Consider the following 23,332-nt stretch of genomic DNA (forward strand, 5'->3'; position numbering starts at 1 on the left):
TGCGTGTGCCCGCCCGCGCCCGCGTGAGCGGAGCACCTGTCCGCGCAGGGCAGCGGTGCTTTGCTCGCCCGCGCCCGGGCGCTGCACGCGTCTGTGCGCGGCGGCGGTGCGGGTGCTCGCCCCTGCCCGCGCGGGCGCCCGCCCGTGCCCGCGTGCTCGGGGCCGTGCGTGGGCCGCCCGTGCCGCCGCGCAGCAGCGCCCGCCGCGCCGGAGCAGGCCGGGGCTTGCGGCGCAGGGCAGGGCCGGCGCTGCCTGCAGAGGCACGTCCCGGCGGGGCCGCGCTGCGGGGCCGGGGGGGCTGCGGGGCGGCGGGCGGGGGGCCGGAGGAAGAGCGACCTTGCACAAGCGGCGGCGGCGGCTCGGGGTGTGCAAGGTGTGTGCGCGGGGGGGGCCGCTCCGCCTCCCCCCTCCCGGGCGTGCTGCGGGATGCTCGGCGGAGACCCGGCACCCGGCAGCCTGAGGTCGGAGGGGGGGTGCGAGGCCCGCAGCGGGGGGCGGGGGGTGGGGGGCCGCGCCCGGGGGAGGGGGGGGGGGGACGACACAGCAGCGCTGCGGTGCCCTCGCTTCCCCCCCCCCCCCCGCCCCGAAACGCTTGTTGCTGCGCGGGGAGACGGCAGCACGTTTGCCGGCAGCCGCGGGGGGGGCGGCGGAGCCGGCCCGCGGGAGCCGCGTGGGGCCGGGCACGGCGCCGTGGGGTGCCCCCCGCCACACCGGCCCGGACACGGCAGCCCTGCAGCCGGCCAGGCTCGCTCGCCCAGGTAGGTGTCCCCCCCGGCCGCCCGCAGCCCCGGGGCGGGCAGGGATGCCGTGGGGAGGCGGCTTCCCCCGCATGCGGGGGGCCCCGCGCCCCCCCCATCCGCAGCCACCTGCTTGGGACCGGCGAGCCACCGGCGCGGCGCCCGGAGATGCTCCCAGCCCTTGCCGGCTGCCGGAGCAAGGCGGATGGCGGGAGGCAGCTGCTGCTTTTCATGGAGACCCCCCTCTCCCCCCACGCCCGGCCACTGAGGGCAGCCCAGCGCCCTGGGGATGGGCACCGGAGGGGGGGGCTGGCGCAGGCTGCGGCAAGGGAGGTGCACCCCAGTGCCAGGGCACGGGTGGCTGCCGTCTCCCACGGCGGAGTGAGGGATGGTGTTGGGATGCCAGGCAGGGTGAGGAAAAGTTGGGACATCGAAAAAAGGTAAGGAAGGAAAACTTTGTCTGCAAGGAAGCCACCTGAGCAGTGTTCCTGGGCGAGGAAGCACCGTCTCTCCTGATTTCCAGGATTGCACCTCCTGGCTGGCTGAGCCATAGAGGGCGAGGGGCTGTGCACCCCCTTTCAGCGCTTTTCCTCCACTCCCGTGTGTCCTTGTCCTCCCAGGGCTGTCACAGGAGGCGGCGGAGCCCTGAGCCAAGCTGGGTGGGAAGATGGCCGAGAAGCTGGTGCCCGGGGAACTGTTCCTGAGGAAGACCCGGGAATCGGTGTCATCCCTGGACTCGGACAAGCTGGCACCCATCTCGCCCGAGGCAGGCGGCGAGGAGTCGTCCGACAGCGAGGGCGAGCAGGAGGACAGTTCCCACAAGCTCATCCGGAAGGTGTCCACCTCAGGGCAGATGAGGAGCAAGGTCAGGGGCGCGGGGCTGGCTGGTGTGCGCGGTCCCTGCCGAGAACGGGGTGAGGGAGTGGGGGGTTCGCCCGCTCTGGGGTGTAAACCAGTGCCAGGCACTTGCTGCTTGCAGACCCAACCCAGCCAGTGCCCGGGGCAGTGCCAGGAGGGGTCCGGCCCCCTGTGCCCTGCGGAAGGGCACATGCAAAGGTGTACACCCCATGGTGGCAGGGTCAGCATTGGTCCTGTGGGGCTGTGGAGCACAGATTTTACCTCACCGTTCGGGGACAGGGTCTCTCCCATACCCGGACTGCCCCCCCCCCCCCCGCCCCGATTGCCTTTATCCCATGTTTGTATCCCCTGGGTTCCCCCCACCTGCCTCTGGGGAAAAGGGGGCTCTTTTGGGAAGGCTCTGCCCCACGGATGCTCTGGGGGTGAGATTTAGGGTCACTGTGGTGCTGTAGGCTCCTGGGATCCCGCACCCCGTTGCAGGCAGTGTGCATGTGGGGCCTGGTGGGCGGCAAAATGGAGTCGGCATCTTTCCTGGCGCCCCGGATTAATTTGGCTGTGCCAGCTCTCCTGCGGGCCCCGTTCCCGCAGCCTTCCCTAGATCCAGTCCCTTGTGGTGGTTTGCTAGGTGGATGGGGACACCTCTGAGGTCAGATGTGACACCGGCTCTTGGTGTGAGGGCAGCTTGTGTGTGTGTGTGTGTGTGTGTGCACGCAGCTTGCTCAGAGGAAGCTATTTTGGTAGGACCTGCAAAAATGTGGAGTGTGGTGCCTCCTGGCCAAACAGGAGTGGGTGGCCGTAGGTGTCCTAGGTGGGGATGGTGAAATGGCCAGGCACCTCCTACCTGAAGTGCAGGGAGAAATAACCTGGGCTGAATGGCCAGGTGGGAAGTGGGGAGAGGAGGAAGTTTTGGGGGGGGGGGCGTTTGGGGAGGGGGGGATCCGGGCACGGCGCGGGGAGGATGCTCTGGGCGATGTGCCGGGTGAGCGGTCCCTTTGCATTGCTCTTCCAGCTGCAGGAAGGAGGCGGTGGTGTGAGTCAAGCCGGTGCCTGCAGTGCCGGCAGTATGAGGGGGCTGCTGCGCCGCGGGGGGGACCCTCGCCCTGGGGCCATGCCAGAAATCCCGCCGCAGCCGGCTTCTAGCCCCAGCCACCCCTTGGTGGGGATTTGGTAGCCGTGCTGCCCTGGGGAGGGGGGACAGCTGAGAAAACACAGCGGGGGGAGGCAGTTGCGGAGCAGCGGGGTGCCCCCGGGCTCTGGTGTTGGGTGCTGCGGGCATGGAGGGATGCAGCGGGGATGGAGCAGTGTGCCAGGTCTGGTGGCAGCTTGGGGCTGGGGCGAGCTCCTCTCCTGCTGGCCCAGGCCTGGCTGTTTTGCCAAGCCTGACGCACTGGCACAAGGGGGACAAAGGGCATTTGCCCAGGGGTGCGGAAGTCTCATGCTCCCAACTTGGTGCCGTGGGGTTTTCTCACTTGGTAGGAGACGTTTCCGGGGTAGGCAGCACTGGGGGGGCTCTTGCCGAGTCCCTCTTGCTGCTCAAGGAACGTGCCTCAGTTTCCCCTTCTTTGGAGCAGGCTGGCATCTCCTCTGCCTGCTCCAGCGTGGCTGCCAGGTGGGTGTCGTGGGCTGTGCTGGGGTGCAGGGTGCTGTGCGGGGAGCACAGTGGGAAGCCAGTGGGCTGGAGGATGCTTAGCACTGTGTGCAAGCCCTCAGCACCCTCCTGGAGGGGTGGCAGCAGCCACTGGAGTTTGCCATGCAGCATTTGCCATGCCAGAGGAGTTTGCTGTGCTGTGGGGCATGGGGGATATCACAGGGGTCATCAATGCCAGGAAACCTGAGAGAAAAGGGCAGATGGCCGGGCTGCACCCATGTCCTGCGGCAGCAGCACAGGGACACGAGCGTGCCCCGAGCCCCCAGCCCAGGCGCCAAAGCCCCTCTGTGCCATCAGCAGGTCCGGCCTCGCCGGCTTACAGGCTATGCGTGGGGAAAGGCTGAGCTGCCAGCTCCCTGCCTGCCATGGTTGCTGCCTGCATCCTGCCCGGCGTCAGCAATTAGCCATGCAGGAGGTGATGCTGCCTAGCGTGCCGAGGGAGGCGGGCGGCATGATGGATGGGCAGGCGGAAAGGATGCGGCTGGGTTAATGGTCCGCGGAGCTGGGAGAGAGGAGGAGAGAGGGGTGAGAGCTGGGCAGGGCTGGTGCTGGAGGGGGCTGAGAGCAAGCTGTGTGTGCACCCTTCCCCCTCCCCCAAATCTAAGTGTTTTCAGTGTTGGGGTTCAGGGTTTTCCCCGAGGATTACTTTGCCTTGGTCCGGATGGACAGGACCACACTTGCCACCCTGGCTCCTCGCCAGATGAGCTTCTTCCTTCCCTATGGAGATGAGGATTTTGGGATGATTGCTGCTGCCATCCAGGTCGGGCTGTCCCTGGCTCATAGCCGTGCCGCGGTACACGTGCTGCCCGTCCCTCTGGCCGTGGCCACAGCTGCAGCTGGAGGGATGGGCAGCCCATGTGCTGTGGCAGACACCTTTCCGAGCCACTTCGACACCCCTGTGCACCCATGTGGGTTTGGGATGGTGGGGGAACCATTGCCTGCACTGCAGAGACTGGGGCAGGTACCTAATTAGCACACAGTTAATGAGTGAGGAGGAGTCTAGTGCCAGGGCTGCAGCTACCAAGAGATAACCGGGTTAGCGGGGCGGGGGGCGGCCAGGCTGGCCTATTTTTTGGCCGTCGGTTGTGGTCGGGGTGCTGGAGAGGCTCTATAGGAGCCTGCCATGTTGGGGGGCTGGAAGGGTCGGGACCCCCATCCCATTGCCCACCCACATTGACTGGGGGGACCCTGGTCCCTGGTGATGGGAGCAAGCAGCTTACCCCACGCCAGGGTGTTGTCCAGCCCCGTGGGGAAAGGAGCGGGCAAGGATCATTTTGGGATCTGCTGAATCCTTCCTGATTGCTGCTCCCCATTCCCAGCGCCCCCCCCAAAATGCCTCTTTCCCCATTCCCTCCTCAAACCTCCCCATCAATCACGTCTCCCCACTCCACACCCCCAGCTTGGCTTTCTCTGGGCTGTAATTGCCGGGGCGCCCCACAGGGCGCTTTGTGCCGGCTTCTGCGTGGAGGCGTCGAGGCCATTGTGCTCCGTGACAATGACAGCTGCCAGGCGCAGGTGCCCCTGCCGGGCTGAATGGCCCCAGGACGGATGGGGTCTTGCTACCGCCCCCTCCTTCTCCTCCTCTTCCTCCTCCTCCTCCTCCTCCTCCTCACTGTGGCCAGGGGCTGCTGGTTGCCTGCACTGGGTTTTGGGAGTGCAAGGGCAGAGCGGGAGGGGGATGCTGTGCTGCACTCCGGCACTGGTCCCTTTAGGGCTGGGCATGGAGGGAAGGGGCAATGGGGAAGGAGGGAGTGCCAGCTCCGGGGTGCATCAAGACATTTGAGGTGCTGGCATACGGGGGCGGGGGGGGGCACATCCTGCCTGCGTGGGCCGGGCACTCGGCTCCCGGCGCTGCCTCAGCACAGCCTCTCCCAGCAGCTGAGCGGAGGCAGGGAGCAATCCAGCAGCTCTGCTCTGTTTGGCTCCAGCTGCAAGGAGCTGCAGTGAGCGACTGGTCCTGGGGTGCTTGCACCAGAGCTGGGGGGCTGCAGGCACCAGGTGCATGGGGGGGTGCATGCCAGGGATAGGAACATTGCCCATGGGGTGGGCACAATGTGCATGGCCATGGCGGGCAGGGGCATGGCTTGTCTGCCCTTTAGAAAGGGGGATCATGTTCCCGAATTCCTGATGCTGGGGTACTCACAGACACTTGGTGGGGCTGGGGGACCCACCAGCATCCTCCCGGGGGGCTGGGGGAGGTCGGTGGGGTTATTGGTACCCCGAGGGATGAGTGCTCTTGGTCCTTACTGGAGGCACTGGGCACCCCACAGGCTCAGGGTGCCCCAGGGATGGGGTGAGCGGTGCCTATGGATGTAGTGGTGCTGGGGCAGCTGCAGGAGGCCTGGTAGGGCAGTGCTGCAGAGCCAGGCTGTGGGGAGTGCTGCCTGCCGAGGGCCAGATCCTGGCCAAAAGACAAGGAAAGCAAGGTAGGGCCCCTGGGGCCAGGCCTGGAAACCTCCTTCCTGCAGCGAGAGGGTGGCACGTGGCTCCTGGGCAGCGCGTCCTCCTGGCTTGACACTGGTAAGGGACTGGAGCATCTCTCCTACAGGGAGAGGCTGGGAGAGCTGCGGCTGTTCAACCTGGAGGGGAGGCTGGGGCCAGGGGGTCCTCAGCGATGTGGGTAGATATTTGAAGGGGAGGGTGCAGCAAAGAGGGAACCAGGCTCTTTTCCGTGGTGTCCGCTGATGGGACAACGGACACAAATGAAAAAAATAGGAAATTGTGTCTGAACACAAGAAAACACTTTTTCTACTGTGAGATTGGTCAAACACTGGCGTGGGCGGGCCAGACAGGCTGTGGAGTCTCCATCCATGGAGATATTCAGAACCCACGGGCTGAGTATCTCCATGATCCTGGGCAGCTCCAGGTGGCTCCCCCTGGGCTCCATCCCAGAGCTCCCTGCCAGCCACAGCTGCACTGCAGCCAGCCGACACCAAAGTCCATCTCCACCCCAGCCGTGCCCCACATTGCTCCCAGCCTGGCGCCATGTGGCCTGCCGGGGGCTGGTGAGGGGACTGGCCGGTCACTGGGTCACCCCCTGCAGTGGGACCGTACCACAGGGCACAGTGATGCTGCCTGGGACCGTCCCTGCTGAGGAGGCTGCAGCAGGGCAGGGGAGGCTGGGCTTGCTCTCGTTAATCAGGGCTCGCCGAGCCGGTGCCTGGGGTGTAAAGATAGCCCCAGTGTCGCCAGCCGGATGTTTGTGAGGTTTCTCAGACACGCTGCCCTCTCCCTGCTCACATTTTCCATTATGCAAGCACCGCTCTTGCCTGTCAGCGGCTGGGCAGGGTGGGAGAGCTGTGGCGCTGCCCGCCAGTACCCAGGCACGAGGGGCAGGGGGGGACTGGCACAGGGCGGGCTGGTGCGGGATGCCTGCTGGCAGGATGCTTGGGGACCGATGTGGCTGTAGACAGGGAAGCACAAGCTCATTTCTAAAAAGCAGCTGAAGGTCGTGACTGCTGGAGGATGAGGTGTAGGGGAGATTGCCCTTCTTTTGGGGGCTCCTTCCCTTGTTCCTGCCCATTAAACCTCCATCCCCTTTTGATGGCCAGAGGGGTGCCTCGTGGCACCATGTAATGGCATGTCAGGACCAGTGCTGGAATCTCCTTTCAAGGATCCCGTAGCACTGGGAAGGGGGATTTGGGGTCTTACAATGGCGGCAGGCTACATTCTTGGGGAGCGTGGATGCAGCTGAGCCTGTGGGGCTGTGGCACCCCCCAGGGCACTGAGCCCGCCGGCTGCCTGGTCCCGGAAGAGCTCTGCCATATCGCAATGCCTGATAAGGTTTCCAACTGACTCCAGCCCATGGGTTGCCCAGCAGATGCTGGTGGCCCTGTGGCCGGCTGTTTGCAGAGCTGCCGGCTCTCCCCTGCTGTCCTGATACCCGTCGGCTCAGGAGGGGGATGAGCTCTGACCCAACCGGACCCTGGCACGTGCCTGGTGGGCTGCTGCGTTTGGAGGAGGGTGGCTGCCTAGGATGATGCTGGTGCAATGCAGGTCAGTGTGTTGGCGGGTGTTCGGTCCCCTCTCCTCCTCCCTGGGCAAGGCATCGTGTTGCCACAGGGCCAAGCAGATCCCATCAGGAGTGGTGTAGGGCTGCAAGCCAGGTGGGCAGCCAGTGTGGTGCCCACCAGCTGTATGTGCCAGCATTCCTAAGTAACTCAGCCTTCCTGGCTCTTCTCTAGCAGCTCCTTCGCTGTCCAAGCTGATCCCAGCAGGAAAACCCTCCTGCCCCAGATGTGGTCAAGCCTGGCTGCACTACAGGCTCTTCCCAGGGATGGCGGTGGCAGAGCTGGGAGAGTGGGGTGGGGGTTCAAAGCAGCATCCCGGGGCTCTGCCTTAGAGCCAAGGGAAGAGCTGACATTTTGGGGTGCACCCTGCCCTGGAAGAAGCCCTGCTGGGGTGCGGTCCTGGAGGGAGACAAGCTCCCTTGGGCTGCGCCTCAAGCCCCCTTGCCTGTGCCGAGCACATAGCCAGCCCGCAGCATGATGGCCCTGGAGACCAGCCCGGTCCTGGCGGCGCACATTGCCAGTGGCCAGCCATCCTCGCAGGGGTATTTTTGGCTTTGTCCCCTCCAAGACCGCAGTGCTGCTTACCCTCCGCCAGCTGTGGCTGAGCCGGAGGTGGCAGTTTCTCCGCAGACCCCGGGTGGTTTTGTTCTTGCCTTCACCGCCCCACCCTGCGCCTCTGGGACTTCCCTGGTGCTGAGCACATCCCAGGTGGTGCTGAGCACCCCCAAGCTGGAGTGAGCAGGGAGGGTCCCCAAGATGGGGCAGGGGAGGGTGGGGGCAGAGCCCTGCAGAGGGGTGCCAGCCTCAGGCTGGTGGACAGGCAGGTTGCACATCGCTCTGGGCATTGGCATGGCACATCACCGCCTCTGTTGCTGGGGTGGAGCCAGCGTTGGCTCTGCTGTGGCTCCTTGCAGCGCTGGATGGGGCTTGCCAGCCAGAAAAGCTGTGGTTGGGGTGAGTGGAGGGGCTAGGGCTCGGTTTGGGGTGCGAGTGGCACCCCATGCTCGGGGCTGTGCAGCGGCCAGCGCAAAGCTCCCACCCCAGTGGCGGGGGGCTGTCACTGCCTCCGAAAGCTCTTTGGGAGGAAGAGGCAGCTCCCTACCCTCTGCTGCAGTTGTGGGGCTCCTGCTCCTGGGAGCTATAGGGTACCTAATAGCCATTTGTTATCGGGGATTGTATTATTGTGGTGACACTGAAGCCCTGGTTGGGGCTGCGGGGGAGCCAGCACGGCAGGGGTGATGCCACCCTGGCACATCCCACCCGCTGCTTGCCCCGAGTGCCGGCCTTTGCCCTCCCCACCCCTTTCCTGTTTGCAAGGGGAAACGACAGGCTTGCTCGATGCTGCCTGCCGCAGCGTGGCTTCCTACGGCATGGCCGGGTCTGCTGGTGGCCTTGGCTGTCAGGTGCATACCAAGTCTCCTCCTGTCCCTAGTGTCAAAAGCAGGGGTCCAAACCTGCTGAGCCACTGGGGAGCTACTCCCGGCACAACGCAGCACTGGGTGCTCCTGGCTCAGACCCATGGGCAAAAAATCGGGTGTGTGGGGGTGGATCGCCCCAGTGAGACCCTGAAACATCCCTTCGGCACCCCAGGCAGAGAGACTCATGTGCCTGCCCAGGCAGTGTGGCTCAGCCAGGCTCCATGGCTCATTTCGGAGAGGGAACCTGCCTCCTTTTCCCCAGGGAGGGGGCTGGCTGGCTGGCCCCACCCTGGCGACACCGGTATCAACTGAACCTGTGCCCCACCATGTCAGTGCTGGGGGTGACGGAGCCTGGACAGGCAGCTGCAGGCATAAGGGGTTATGTGGTAGGATGCTGTGCATAGTGGGGCAGAGGGCTTGGGCTTTGCTGCCATGCCTGGGGCACCCTGGGCATGTTTTGGGAAGCACCCAAGGGTGGACATGGGGAGAGGTGCCCCCCAAGCTTCTCTGCACCAGTGTTGCTGCCCCCACGCTAGGATGCTGGCGATTAGTTAGTCTGCACTGGGCCAAAACTGAGGCACATCCCCCATAACCATGGCACTGCGGGTGTGGTAAAACTCTCATGGGTGTCATGGCGGAGGTGGTGGGGGGCTGGGGCTGGCACCCTGCTGGCAGCCACGTCGCTGTCCCCGGAATGGCTGGGACTGTGACATCCTGGGGCCGGGTGATGCCTTGTTGCCGCTGGCTGCCAGAAGAAATTGCTGTAGTGGCCGCAGCGGCGCGGCTGGGGGCATTTCAGCTCTGGCCCCCTCGCAGGAGGGGATGCCTCTCCCAGGCAGCCTTCCTGGCCGTGTCCTGCCACCCACGTGGCCCTGGAGCCAGGCAGAGCTGAGCGCCCGCACCCCACTGCAGCGCTGGCTCCGGCCCCTGCTGCGATAGCCCTGAGCCACTCTCACGGACCTGCCTCTTCTTCCTTCTCCTTGTCATCACGTTCTGCTGCTCCTCGCCATCATGGGCTCCTCCGTGCCGCTCCTTGCCGTCACATGCTGCCTGTCCTTCGCAGCAAAAGTAATGATTGCAGCAAACTCGGAGCCTGTGCCTGCATCCGCCGCCTGCAAACAGGTGTGGTGGAAGTGGCGTTTGTGGCTGGATCCACCTGGCTGTGGCAGGACCCTGCCCTGTCCCCTCCTGATGTGGGGCAGGGACTGCTAGGGTGCATGGTTTGTATGTGGATTTGGGGGTCGCAGCTGGACCCTCCTCAAAGGCCATGTTCCCCTTTCTGGCTGTGTCGCAGCTCTGGGGTCGCCATCTCCTCTGTGTGCTCTTGCAGCTGAGAGGCCAGGGAGGAGACGCGGTGGGTCCCTGGGTGCTGGCACTGGGGACACCAGGGCTGTTTGAACTTGCACTGACACTTGCAGGCAGGATGGGGACCGACCACAGCCAAACCCTGTGCCAGTCCCGGGGGGCAAAGTGTTGATAGGGAGCGATAAAGGCTGAAACCATCTCTCCCCGAACTCCGGGCTGCAAGCTGGAAGAGAGCCGGACACATCCCGGTGCATGCCCTGGGGGGCTTGGGGAGCGGTCAGGCATTTGGGGGAGTTGAGGCTTGGGGAGCACCCCAGGTGGGGTTTTGGCTTCTTTGTGACCTTGGAGGCTCCTGCTACTCCTGGTGCTCTGGCCATCTCGTTTAGAGCTGTGGGGCAGTGGATTAACACTGAGGCCAGGGGCCGGTGTGTTTGCCGACTGGTGGGTGCCTGGGTGCCACCTCTTACAGCACATGGGCTGGGCATGGGAGCGCGGAGCCCTGGGGCTGCAGTTCTCTCATGATGCCCTTGGTGCCTGGTGCTAATTCGCCGTTAAATGTGCCTTGTTGTCATGTGCCGGGATCTGATACAACCGCTGTTGCGGCTAATTGCAGAGGAGCAGCTGAATGGGGCTGCCGGCGGTGTTTAAAGAAGATACAATCAAAGATTAGGCAGTGCCAGAGCATCTCTGCCACCCCGCTCAGCACAGGCTTGTAGCCGCGTCGCAAACACTAATTAATTGAGTCTTGTAAACACCACTGCGAGGAGGGTAAATATTGGCAGGTGCTGTGAATTGGGGAGGGCAGAGGACAGGCGGCCAGGCTGCAGGGATGCGCTGCACTGCAAGGGGATGCTCTGCCTGCCACGGGCTGCCCTCGGCCCCAGGTTGTCCCCTCCGGGGACTGCGGGTGCCAGGCGGGGCTGGCCATATCCTGGCCATCTGCTCTCCAACCTAGCAAAGAGTCTGGGGCCGCAGTGCCTGAGTAATGCCACCTCCAAGACGCAGTCCTGGTGGCTCTGGGGTGTCAGTATCACCTCCAAGGGAGCTCTCCTGGCCCCAGCTCTGCCCAGGAGAGCCTCAACCTGCTGCAGCTCCCCAGCAGCCAAGGGGATGCTCTGGGGTTGGGGAGGAGGCGACTGGCAGCAGTGGCTCTGTGCTGCTGGAGACCTCCAACCACTGGCACTGCTGTGCCCGGCCACCCCCCCAAATCACATGAAGTGCCAAGTGCCCAGGGTACGGCGGGCGATGGATATCATTTACCCTGCTACGTCCAGCACAGTGTGAGCCCCAGAATGTCCCGTCTGTGCTCTGGGCACTGCTTAGCTCCTGGGGACCCAGAGACCGGTATCACTGGAAGGTGGGGGGGTGGCTTTGGGGGTCCTGGGGGCTGCGGGAGCTCATGACCCTGTGGTCTCTGCAGAAGAGCGTGAAGGAGGGGCTGTTGCTGAAGCAGACTAGCTCCTTCCAGAGGTGGAAGAGGCGATACTTCAAGCTGCGGGGCAGGACGCTCTATTACGCCAAGGATGCCAAGGTAGGCTTGGGGGGACTTCCCGCGTGCTCAGCCCAGGGGGCTTGAGCCTGCAAGTCCGGGTAGGAGCCCAAAATCCCTGCGTGGTGGACTGGGGCTCCGGTTTCTCCCTCACAGTCCCTGATCTTTGACGAGGTAGACCTGTCCGATGCCAGCGTGGCCGAGACCAGCACCAAGAACATCAACAACAGTTTCACGGTGAGGGAGGTGTGGGGCTACCCACTGTGCCCCTCCACTTCAGCACCTCAGGGGGAGGCACCGCAGACCCCTCCCTGCAGAGCTGTGGGGCACCCCACAGCATGGCCTCGTGCTGCAGGAGGTGGCACTGGTGGTGGTTGTGCCGGGGTTTGCTAGGGGCTGCTCTCCTGGGGGCTGGCTAGCTGCGGGGTGGCCTTGCGAGGGGACACAGGGATGGTGGCTGTTGCAGGTGATCACGCCATTCCGGAAGCTCATCCTATGTGCAGAGAATCGGAAGGAGATGGAGGACTGGATCAGTGCCCTGAAATCTGTCCAGAAGTGGGAAATCCATGAGGTGACGCAGGCGGGGGGCTGCGCGGATGCTCATCTGTGAGCGGGTACCCCTCAGGAACTGGGGGTGCCTTTGGCTGCTGGACGGGAGCTGCTGCCCTTGGTGTAGCCCCATGGGGAGGACAGCAGCCGGGAGTGGGGCTGGGGGGACTCAGGGGGGCTAGGAGGGAGGGAGTGCCAGCTGGGGGTCCAAGGGGTCTGATGGGCAGGGCTGTGCCCCCCAGCAGGCCACGCAGTTCAACATGGAGCACTTCTCAGGCATGCACAACTGGTACGCCTGCTCCCATGCCCGCCCCACCTTCTGCAATGTGTGCCGCGAAGCCCTCCCGGGGGTCACCTCTCATGGCCTCTCCTGCGAAGGTCAGTGCCAGGGTCCTGCTGGGAGGTGGGCTGGGGCTGGGAACGGGGCAGGGGACCCTCTCCGAGGCTGGCCTGGAGCAGGAGGGATGCAGGGTGATGCCCACCAGCTGCCGGGACAGCACCATCACGAGCTGCGGAGGGGTTGGGGACCAGAGCTGTGCGTGCCTTGGGGACCGTCCCTGCTCCTCACCTGCTCCCCCCTGCGCAGTCTGCAAGTTCAAGGCACACAAGCGCTGTGCCGTCAGAGCCACCAACAACTGCAAGTGGACAACCCTGGCCTCCATTGGCACCGAAATCATCGAGGACGAGGATGGGGTAAGCAGTGGAGTCCCTGCGGGGGACCCTGGCAGGACAGAGCCACCAGCAGAGCTGGCCTTGCTGTGTCCAAATCAGGAGCAGGGGTGACCCTGGCACCCAGCTGTCCCCTGCACTGTGTGGCCTCTGGGCTTGACTCTGTGGGGACATGGCCTGGGGACACCTCTGCCACCTGACGTCAGTATCCCTTATTACTTTCCAAGTGGGGCCACCCCTAAACATTTACTGGGGACACCCCTGCCCTGCCTCACGCACTGGCGGCTGCAAGGGGCCAGGCGGGGATGAGAGGGCACGGGAGGGGTCCTACGGCTGCCTTGCCCTGCTGCGGGGCATCATCCCCTGCCCACCTCTTCCATGGCGCCTGGGGAAGGGGGTGGCCTGTGTTGCTGTCCTTCAAGCACGCGGGGGCAGCAGGGGTGATGTGCCGTTGGTGACTGCCCCTCTCCGCAGGTGGCTATGCCCCACCAGTGGCTGGAGGGGAACCTGCCTGTCAGTGCACGCTGCGCTGTCTGCGACCGGACCTGCGGCAGCGTCCGGAGGCTGCAGGACTGGCGGTGTCTCTGGTGCAAGGCCATTGTAAGGATGTGTCTGTCGCTGTCCCCCCCTCCACGGCACAGACAGCACTGCCCCTCCTGGGTGCATTGCTGGGGAAGCTGAGGCCGGGGGCTTTGATGCTGTGTCCCCTAGCTTTGCTTATGCACGTCTCTTTGTCCCCAGGTTCACAGTGCCTGCAAGGAGCTCTTCGGCAAGAGGTGCCCCCTGGGCCAGTACAAAGTGTCCATCATCCCGCCGACTGCCTTGAACAGCATCGATTCGGATGGTGAGTCATGGAGGGGACAGGGCTGGGCTGCGGGTGCGGGGGACAGGCTGTTTGGGACACAGCTCTGAGCTCCTCTGCAGGCTTTGACTTGTGGCACTTTCCTGTGGGGCACCAGGAACACCACCATCAGTAGGCTCCAGAGTCAACGCCCCTCCCTGCCACACCCTTGGTTGTAGGCTGCTTGTTGCCTTGCGCTCTGCCCCAGGGCTGCGGCGGTGCCATGCTTTGGGGTGGCACTTCTTCCCCGCATGTGGCTTCAGTTGGTCCTGCCAGGCTGCCTCTCGCGGTGGCCCTGGTCATGGTCCCTCTGTGCTGGAGTCAGCGACGCCAGCCCTGAGCACCTGATGTGGGGTGCCCCCTGTTGCACCCCAATGGTTCAGCACCTTGCAGGGCTGGATGAAGCCCTTGCTTGGGCTATTTCTCAGTGTCTGAACCTCATCTGTTATTTTGGTAGTGCAGAGCACAGCTTCTCCCTGGCATGGGTGGCTGCGGGGTGCTGGGGAGAGAAGCAATGTGCGGCCCTGGGGGATCCCCCCCACTGTCTCCCTCACCCTCTCCGGAGGGGCCCAGCTGGCCTCCACCAAGCAAAATCTGTTCTTCTCCTCCGGATATTTCTTTCCTCGTTCTTTAATGATTTTCACCACTCGGCTCAGCCGGTGGCTCATCTGCTTCTCGTTACTCATCAGGATGCTGTCAGGGTAACCATCACGCGGCTTCTCCTCCGGCTTCAGAGCCGCGGCTGCTCGCGGCTGTCTCCCCTGTAGTGTCTCTGCCCTGTCCCTCTCGTGGCAGTCCAGTCAACCGAGGCTGGCACGGCTGCGGGACCTGCAGCCGTGACTGCTGCTGAGCCCGACTGGGCTCTGCTACTGTGGGAAGCAGCCCGGCAAGGCCTCGGCCCCCCTCCTCCTGCCACACTGTTCCCCCTGGCGTACGGGTGCCGCTGGCAGCGGGCTCTTCCGCGGCAGCCCACGCTCTGACTCAGCAGCCCCCGGTGTTTTGCTTTGCCGATCTGCTCTGCTCAGCTGGGTTGGGAGCGGAGATCGAGTGATGCCCGGGCTGGGTGGCAGTGGGCTGCGGGGATGCTGCTCCCTGGGCGGTGGAGGCACCGGGCTGCCGGCGGCACCCCGCGGGGCTCTGGGTGCAATGGCTGTGGGGCCGGTGCCAGTGGCAGCGAGGGCTGATGCTTTCCCTGCTGCAGCATCGCCGAGTCTGCCAGGGGAAGGAGCCAGCGGGCACCGGCCCATGGCCTGGGTTGGCCAAGATGTGCCTGAGGCGGGTGCGGGCTGCAGGCCAGCTATCGATCCTCCTCTGCCTTGGGCACATTTCATTCCCCATCTCATTTCTTTAAAAGCACAGTGCTGGCTGCCAAGCCTCCCGAGGCGTCTGCGTCATTCACACCTACCCTGCCAGAGCCCTGGTAGGAGCAGGCAGCAGAGCTGGGGGTGACAGTACAGCCCCCCAGGGCTGCAGCTGGTCCCCTGTGGTCATGCCAGCTGCCAGTGCCACCCCTGGGAGCACCCCCAGGTGGGAATGTGCCCCGTTCCCCCATGGTTTTGCTGGGTCGGTCCCAGCTGGGCTGTTGGCACAGCAAGGAACTGACCCTCCTGTGCGCTCACCACCCCTTGTGCCCCTTTTGGAGTGGCAGGCCGGGGACATGAGTCAGCTCGGTGACACACTTTGTGCCTGCAGGGACAGTGGTGGAGCAGGAATCTAACTTGGATCTGCCCTAGTGCTAGCCTTGCCAATCCCTCACCCCATCCCCATCCCCATTCCCATCCCCATTGCCATCTCTTACTCTTCCTCCCACCCCTCACCATCACCTGGGCACTCTGATCACTGTCCTTCCCACCTGGCCCCAGTAGCCTGCGGGTCGGGCACAGCACTGTCAGGGTGTCCGTGCAGCCTCTGCTCTCCTAAGGCATCTCCATCAGTGTCCTTGGTGGGGTGGGAGCCGGGGCTGGGGACTCACGCGCTTGGGCTCCCCACAGGTTTCTGGAAGGCCACCTGCCCCTCGACCTGCTCCAGCCCTCTCCTGGCCTTCGTCAACTCCAAGAGCGGGGACAACCAGGGCGTCAAGTTTCTGCGCAAGTTCAAGCAGTTCCTCAACCCAGCCCAAGTCTTCGACCTCATGAACGGGGGCCCACACCTGGGGTAAGCGCTGGCTTGGGCGCCCCGGGGTGGCCCCGGCGGGTGCCCGGCACAGCCCCCAGACCCTCTCTCCTGTCCCCACCCCAGGCTGCGCCTCTTCCAGAAGTTCTCCACCTTCCGGATCCTGGTGTGTGGGGGGGATGGCAGCGTGGGCTGGGTGCTCTCCGAGATCGACACCCTTGGCCTCCACAAGCAAGTGAGCGGGAGTGCCTGGCCTCGCTGGCACGAGCTGGCACCATCCCCAGTGCTGGCACCTGCCACAGCTGGGACCCCCCCCCCGTGTGCCCCGGGGTGCTGCAAGCAAAGGGCACGGCAGGGTTGAGGGTGTCGCAAGTACCCTCGGGTGTGGCTCTGAGCCCCCCGCCCCGTCCCTCTCCCACAGTGCCAGCTGGGCGTCCTGCCCCTGGGGACTGGCAATGACCTGGCGCGGGTGCTGGGCTGGGGCAGCCTGTGCGATGACGACACTCAGCTGCTGCAGATCCTGGAGAAGCTGGAAAGGGCCACCACCAAGATGCTGGACCGGTAAGCGTGGCATGGGGCACGCGCCTCTCTGCTCCCCCCCGCCTTGGCACCTCTTAGTCAGCCTGTCCTCGTCCCCTGCCCACATGTCCCTGTGCTGCGGTGCCAGGAGATGGCAAGCAGCCGTGGTCTCTGCTTGGCAGGTGGAGCGTGCTGACCTACGAGGCCCCCAAGCAGTCCCCGCCAGCCCTGAAGGAGGAGGAGAATGGGGACTCTAACATACAGGTGGGCACCATTGGGGCCCGAGGGCTTGAGATGGGGGAGGGCAGGCTGGGGGGCAGGTCCCCATTCACCCCGTCAGCCGATTCGGGGGCATGCAGGGTGGGATCGCACAGGGAGAGGTCATGCTGGGGGTCCCTGGGGACTGGGGCTGCAAGGGGGCTGGCAGCCGGCTGCATGCGATGAAATGAGTCTGGCAAGTCTCGGCCTGGCACATGCACTTGGGAGCAGGCAGCGGGGTGAGGTGGAGCTGGCCTGCTACCAGCAGACTATTTTGGACTCTTCCGTGTGCTCCCCCTCAACCCCTTGCCTCAGTTTCCCTCCTGCAGTGGCTGAGCATCCCTTCTGCCCGGTGGCGTGAGCACGGCCACCCTCGGGGCTGGGGGAGTGGGCCAAGGAGGGCTGTTCATCCCTGGTCCAGGGCTGGCTGGGCAAGGCTCCATCCTGGAGCAGGGCACCCAGCAGTGTGTCATGGCTCCAGCTGTCCTCCCCGTCCCCCCCCAGGCCCAGATCTCCCACTATGCCGACTCTGTTGCCTTCCACCTGGCCAAGATCCTGGAGTCGGACAAGCACTCGGTGGTGATATCATCCGCAAAGTAAGGAGAGGGCTGGTGATTGGGGTGCTGGAGCAACTCTGCTGGGTGGGAGGCATGTCCCCGGGGGTGCTGAGCCCCCCCCAGGCTAGGCTGTCCCCTGTCTGGCCACCAGCAGCTGCCGGCTGTGCTGGTGCCTGGCAGATAACCCCGGCACTGCCCCCCTGGTGCAGGGGGGCATCATCCCAGCAGCCCCCGGCTGGCATCTGTGCCTGGCTGGTCAGGCCGTGCCCCTCTCCACCTGCCTACTGCTTCCCTCGGCAGGTTCCTCTGCGGCACTGTCAATGACTTTGTGGCTGAAGTTGGCCGGGCTTACAAGAGGGCAACGGAGAACAAGCAGGAGGCTGAGATGATGGCGCGGAAGGTGGGGAGCTGGAGGGCTGGGGCATGCCGGGTGGCACAGCCTTCGGGCAGTGGGGGGGCTGGCAGGGTCTGCTCCAGTGGCCCGTGCCCTTGCTATACATGCATTGGCGTGTGTTGTGCTTGGGGTGCCCAGGCACTCGGGATGGCCTGGCAACCATGGGGCACCCAGGCAAGCGTGGGGTGTCTAGGCACACGGGGTTCCCAGTCAAGCACGGAGTGCCTAGGCAAAGATGGGGTGCCCTCATGCTCGGGATGCCCAGGTGCTGCAGGTGCCCAGGCAAGCACGGGGTGCCCAGGGAAGCACCCAGCACTGGCAGTGGGCAGCGGCTTGTGCCAGGGTGCTGAGCATGGTGGGCGTCCTGCAGTGCGCCATGCTGAACGAGAAGCTGGACTCGCTGGTGCGGGAGCTGAACGAGGAGGCTCAGGCCATCGTGGTCCCCGAGGGAATGGCACAGGCCACCCCTGCTGACACCAAGGACCAGGAGAAAGGTGGCAGCTTCAACCCCAGCCCCGTGCCTCGCATCTTCAAATCCAAGGAGCAGCTCATGTTGCGGGCGAACAGCCTGAAGAAAGCCCTGCGGCAAATCATTGAGCAGGCTGAGAAAGGTGAGGGGGTGGCGGGGGCTGACAACTCGTGTGGCGCTGCAGCAGCCTGGCATGGGCTGTGGAGCCACCGCAGCTTGGTGCTGGACCTGTGCCTTGGTTTCCCCCTCTGAATCCTTGGGGTGGCAGCAGTGCTGTGTAATCCAAGGGCATCAGCCCTCTTCTGATGCTTGGCATGGCTGAGGGAGGTCCCCAGTGTGGGGCAGAGGTGCCACCCTGGGCCCTGCCTGGCAGGAGCCCACAAGGCTGACCTGGAGAGGGGGCACAGGGCCATGGGGCTGCCCAGGACTCGCTGTCATGCCCCTCTTTGACTCCAGTTGTGGATGAGCAGAACAAGCAGACCCAAGCCTACCGGGGCAGTGCGGGCCCCAGCAAGAAGGACAGCTCGGAGGAGCTCAACAAGGAGGAGGAGAGGCTCAGTAAGATACCAATGGGGCACGTGGCTTTTTGGGGGGCCATGGGGGTGAGCTGTGGGATGGGCTCAGGGTAAAAGCCAGTTCAGCAGCTGCCTCCTCTCTCCCCACCCCGGCCAGGCTCCCCACGGGAGACAGTGACCTCTGCGTCTTCCTCCGTCATCCTGGACCGGCCGGATACCTTTGGCAGCTTGCAGTTCCCTGAAGACCCCAGTGCCCTGTGAGTCTGGGGTCCTGCCTCCCCCAGGACCCCTGGCCCACCCTTGCTGCCCATCATGGAGTGGGAGCAGAGCTAGGACCACGCTGGGGCATCCTCTGCCCACTCGTGTGGCAGCCCTGGAGCACAGCCCTCCCTGGCCTGGTGGTGCCTGTGCCGGGGAAGCCTGCATGTGCCTGGTGCTGGATGTCTTGCTGCCAGCCCCCGGGTCTGGGCAGGTCCTGAGTACACCATGGGTGTCCCACCATGGGGACCGAGGGGGATCCAGCCATCCTTGCTGGCTTGCATCAGGCTTCCCAGTGCCAGTCCCTCTGGAAGCTCACACCACAGCTCTGGCTGGTTTTGTACCCCGTCCCTCAGTGCCAGCCCAATGGTTGCCCATGTGCAGCTGCCTCCCAACTCACCCACCCTGTCTGCTGCTTTCAGCCACTTCTCGGAGAAATGCGTCATGAATAACTACTTCGGCATCGGCCTGGATGCGAAGATCTCCCTGGAGTTCAACAACAAACGGGATGAGCACCCCAAGAAGTGCAGGTTGGCTGAAACCCCCCAGATTCCCTCGGAAAAAACATGTACCTGCCCCGGCTCTCTGATGCCCACACCAGGAGGGACTGTCAGGAGCCGGGAGCCGTGGGGTTGGCTCGGGGCTGCTGTGCCTGGCTGGGGACCCCTTCCTGCAGCAGGTTTTCCACCTGCACCCAGTGCTGCGGTGCTGGGGTGAGCACTCCTGGGTGGGCAGCAGATTGCAAACGCCCCTGGGAAGGGGAAGGGCTGCTGCGAGGCTCTGGCTGGCGATGCCCCCTGGGTGTGTGAACGGGCACAGGAGGGCTTGGTGGGATTTATTCACTCTGCACCTGGATAGAGCAGACATTGCCGTGCCGGCGTGGAAGGTGCACATCTGGGTGCCACATGCTGCAGCCTGCATCTCCCAGGAGGCAGTGAGCAGACCCCTGTTCTGGGAGTGGGGAAACTGAGGCAGGTGCAGGGCCAGCGGTTCAGGCCAGCTGGTTCAGCCCAGTGCCCCAGGGAGGGCCCAGAGCCTGCAGCAGGCAGCAGGGAGCCTGCAGCCCCTCTCACCAGGCCCGCTTCACCCTGCAGCAGCCGCACCAAGAACATGATGTGGTACGGGGTGCTGGGCACGAAGGAGCTCCTGCAGCGTACCTACAAGAACCTGGAGCAGCGGGTGCAACTGGAGGTACAGGGCCGGGGGGAACAGCGATGGGGCAGGGGGGGCGGCAGAGTGGCGGCCCCCCAGGCTCAGTCCTCTCTTGCAGTGCGATGGGGTGCCCATCTCACTGCCCAGCCTGCAGGGCATCGCTGTCCTCAACATCCCCAGCTATGCCGGGGGCATCAACTTCTGGGGAGGCACCAAGGAGGACAATGTAAGTGCCAGTGCTGCAGGGTGGGGAGGGGGGCACGATGCCCTTCCCACAGTCCCAGGGGAACCTGGGAGCCCTCAGGCAGGGCTCCAGGGTGTCCCTGCCTTGGGCACACATGGCGGAAAAAGCTGGGTCCCAAAACAAGCCCGGTTTGGGGTCTCACTTGTACTGGTCCTCTACAGAACTTTGGGGCTCCATCCTTTGATGACAAGAAGTTGGAGGTGGTGGCCGTCTTTGGCAGCATCCAGATGGCCGTGTCGCGGGTCATCAACCTCCAGCACCATCGCATCGCACAGGTAGGGGGGCAAGGGACCCTGTGGGACCCTGCATGGTGCCGGAAAGCTTTTGGGGCAGCAGCGGAGCCTGGGGTGGTGTGGCTCAGCCGGGCTCCTGGCTGGCACTGGTGTGGCGCTGGGAGGCTTTTCAGCCCTGGCACAGCAGCTGAAGCCAGTGATACAGTGCTAGCCGCAATGCCAACCCCAGGCTGTCCGCCCCACAGTGCCGCGTGGTGAAGATCACCATCCGGGGGGATGAGGGTGTCCCCGTGCAGGTGGATGGAGAAGCCTGGATCCAGCCGCCTGGCATCATCAAGATCCAGCACAAGAACCGAGCCCAGATGCTGACAAGGGACCGGGTGAGCTCAGGGTTGCGCAGCCCACGCGATGAGGCCATGCTGGGGCATGGGGAGGTTTGACAGGCTGAGGGGGGGCTATCTCCGTCCCCTGCAGGCATTTGAAAGCACCCTCAAGTCCTGGGAGGACAAGCAGAAGGGGGAGAGCTACCGAGCAGCTGCCCGGCCACGGCTCAGCTCCCAGCAGTCCATGGAGTATCTGACTGAGGAGGAGAGCAGCCTCTTGCAGCAGGTCTCTCGAGTCGCTGAGACCCTCATCGCCAGGTCAGGCTGCGGGATGGGGGTATGTGGCAGGCACGGGGAGGGGGGGGCTTCGCTGTGGCCACCTAGAGCTACAGGGGTCTCCTAGTCCCGTGCTGCCTGTCCAGGCCGGGGGAGCGCCGGCAGCTTCAGCCCCTCTCGCCCACAGGATCCACGAGGCAGCCAAGGCTCACAAAGCCGTGGAGCAGGAGCTGGCGCACGCTGTCAACACCAGCTCCCTGGCGCTGGGCGAAGCCCTCTCAAACAAAGCTGCTGGCGCCTCGGAGGTGAGCTAGGGCTGGGGGTGCAGGGCAACCTTCACCCGTCTGCCCTGGAGCCCTGCCACTCAAGGAGTCGCTCCTCCATGCCTCCCCAGTTTCTCAGCAGGAATGCGGCTGTGGAGGTGGTGCTGAGCATCAAGGAACTGTACGCTGAAACTAGGGCATTCCTGGAAGGGAAAGCGGTGAGTGGGGGGCTGGAGAGCACCCCAGGCCCCACAAAGGAGGGACTTGTGCCCTCGGCTGGCACCTCTGGGGGTGGCAGCAGGGCTGGGGATGGTCCCTCTCCCCCACAGCTGGACTCGCCGCAGGAGGAGGAGGTGCTGCACGGCCCCCTGAGCGTGCTGGGCCAGGAGCTGCAGAGGCTGCTAGACATCCACTGGCTGGGGCCCATTGCCCACCCCGCTGAGGAGGTGGGTGCACAGGGACCGGGGGGGTGGTATGGCCCACCAGCTGGCCCCAGAGGGGCTGTAGCACCCCACTCAGCCTGGCTTCTCGCAGGAAAGCGCTGGCAGTGCCAACAAGGGCAGCTTCAAGCTTCGCCTCAACATCCCCAAGCCCAGGAAGGACAAGGACAAAGTGCAAAAGCAGAAGACCAACAGCACGCTCCCAGGTAAAGTGGGCGGCATGCCAGGGAGGGAGACAGGCACAGCCCACACTGGTAGGGACCCCTGTGTGCTGACCTTTCCGTCGGCCTCCTGTCCTGGGCATGCTGTGGCAGGATGCTCTGGAAGGGGGACAGGGCATGTCCTGGCTGCCTGGGGATGTCACCTTTGTCACCAACAGCCCCTTAAAGCTTCATTTTTCTGCTAACGGACATGCAGAGCCCCCCCAGCCCTGTAACTCCACCACCACTGCAAGGGGGAGAAGGGGGCTATGGTACAGCTCAGCCTGTCGGGTAAGTCCCTGCCCCAGGGCTGGGGGGTCTCGTTGAGGGGGAAGAAGCTTGGATGCTCCGTAAGTAAGCTAAAGAGAGGAGAAACCTCTCCAGCCGGAGCCTGCTATGGCCTCTGGCCCTGCCAGAGCTGAGGGTGGGAGGAGGGTATGCTGGCTGCAGCCTGCTGCCTGCCCTGCTGCGTCCGGCTGTCGCCACGGGGGCCCAGTCCACCTCTGTGGTTTTCCTCCCTGCTAGCAGACAAGTGGGGCTCCGAGGAGGTGGCAGCTTGGCTGGAAGCGCTCGGTTTAGGGGAGTACAGAGACATTTTTGTCCGGCATGACATCCAGGGCTCTGAGTTGATCCTGCTGGAGAGGAGAGACCTGAAGGTACAGCCCCCTTGTGCCCCCCCAGAGGGACCCCCAGCCCTGGGGAGCACAGTGTCCTCCTTAGCTCCTCTCCCCATCCCTCCTGACAGTGGGGAGGGAAGGCGGGTGCTGGCCCTGCACCCAGCCTCAGCCCCGCAGGGCTGAGCTTGCACCGCTTGCTTGGCTTGCACAGAGGGGCTGGAAGCAGGGGATGGGGTGGGCCCTGGCCCCCGGCTTGCAAGGCTCTGTACGCCTGCCCAAAGCAGGATCAACAGCACCATGCCCTCTCCTGCACCCAGGCATGGGGATATGCTTGCAAGAGGACAGAGGGCTCCTAGCAAGGACCATGCTCTGGCAGGGAGAGCATAGGGAGCTGGGCTTCGCAGCCTCGTCCTCCACCCTGTGGCTTCCCTGCCAGCAACAGCCAAGGGCTGACCCGCTACAAGCACATCAGCTCCCCTCTCTCCTTCCTGCAGGACCTGGGGATCACCAAAGTGGGCCACATGAAGAGGATCCTCCAGGCCATTAAGGAGCTCAGCAACCCACCCTAGGCCAGCAGCAGGGCAGCAGCCTAGCCCACCCGCTGGGTGCTGCCCCTAGGGACCAGGGGTCAGGCAGGGGGGACTCCAGGTCCCTGCCATGCCCCATGTGTGTGGAGCCCCCCTGCTTGCCTTGCTTTGTTTGTTTGTCCCCCGGTGTCCCTGGAGCCACTGCTTCTTCCTGAGCCTGTGGGGCTGGAAACACTAAAGCAGAGGTCTTGCCCTATAGGCAACATGGCGTGACCCCCAGTCCAGCCCCTGGCAGGGTCACTCCAGGAGCCTGGGCTGCCGTATGTGCACCCAAGCTGGGGCCAAAGCAAAGATCCCCCTTCCTCACGTGGGTATTTAAGCTGTGTAAATATTTGGAGAAAAGATACTCATTGCTGCTGCTCGTGTAGTGTCATTGCTTAGGGGAAGGCAA

The 23,332-nt window shown here is 64.5% G+C and overlaps 1 protein-coding gene across 11 annotated transcripts; it reads left to right on the forward strand.

Annotated features, from left to right (window-relative positions):
• The first annotated feature begins 244 nt into the window (after positions 1 to 244).
• Positions 245 to 23,300, forward strand: DGKK (diacylglycerol kinase kappa). 11 transcript variants are annotated; one of them, XR_015702491.1, is made up of 31 exons: positions 245 to 373; positions 1,358 to 1,602; positions 11,397 to 11,507; positions 11,622 to 11,702; positions 11,932 to 12,036; positions 12,260 to 12,392; positions 12,601 to 12,707; positions 13,158 to 13,283; positions 13,425 to 13,527; positions 15,516 to 15,678; positions 15,763 to 15,871; positions 16,058 to 16,197; positions 16,338 to 16,419; positions 16,918 to 17,009; positions 17,271 to 17,370; positions 17,735 to 17,975; positions 18,290 to 18,391; positions 18,506 to 18,605; positions 19,029 to 19,136; positions 19,701 to 19,797; positions 19,877 to 19,984; positions 20,164 to 20,277; positions 20,481 to 20,615; positions 20,710 to 20,876; positions 21,022 to 21,139; positions 21,229 to 21,315; positions 21,427 to 21,543; positions 21,617 to 21,743; positions 21,955 to 22,028; positions 22,263 to 22,393; positions 22,849 to 23,300. XR_015702491.1 is itself a non-coding variant. In XM_087748295.1 (30 exons), exons 2-30 carry the CDS (start codon positions 1,405 to 1,407, stop codon positions 22,921 to 22,923), a joined length of 3,477 nt encoding a protein of 1,158 aa, XP_087604421.1. In that variant the 5' UTR covers positions 245 to 373; positions 1,358 to 1,404; the 3' UTR covers positions 22,924 to 23,300. The 11 variants fall into 11 exon arrangements, 8 of the variants coding, with proteins under 8 accessions (XP_087604421.1, XP_087604425.1, XP_087604426.1 ...); XR_015702492.1 differs by having other exon boundaries at positions 21,632 to 21,743; XR_015702493.1 differs by lacking the exon at positions 22,849 to 23,300 and having other exon boundaries at positions 21,917 to 22,028; positions 22,263 to 22,337.
• Positions 23,301 to 23,332: the final 32 nt, after the last annotated feature.

Source organism: Nipponia nippon, unplaced genomic scaffold (genome assembly GCF_047370975.1).
Source record: "Nipponia nippon isolate SJK-2023a ecotype South Korea unplaced genomic scaffold, ASM4737097v1 scaffold_12, whole genome shotgun sequence".
Taxonomy (NCBI): Eukaryota; Metazoa; Chordata; class Aves; order Pelecaniformes; family Threskiornithidae; genus Nipponia; species Nipponia nippon.

What these genes read in the sequence shown, in the direction of transcription:
- DGKK (XM_087748295.1), top strand. Translation starts at nt 1,405, where the DNA reads ATGGCCGAGAAGCTGGTGCCCGGGGAACTGTTCCTGAGGAAGACCCGG. An exon ending in ACATCAACAACAGTTTCACG is followed by an intron (nt 11,703 to 11,931) that starts GTGAGGGAGGTG and finishes TGGCTGTTGCAG; the next exon opens with GTGATCACGCCATTCCGGAA. An exon ending in CATTGAGCAGGCTGAGAAAG is followed by an intron (nt 17,976 to 18,289) that starts GTGAGGGGGTGG and finishes CTTTGACTCCAG; the next exon opens with TTGTGGATGAGCAGAACAAG.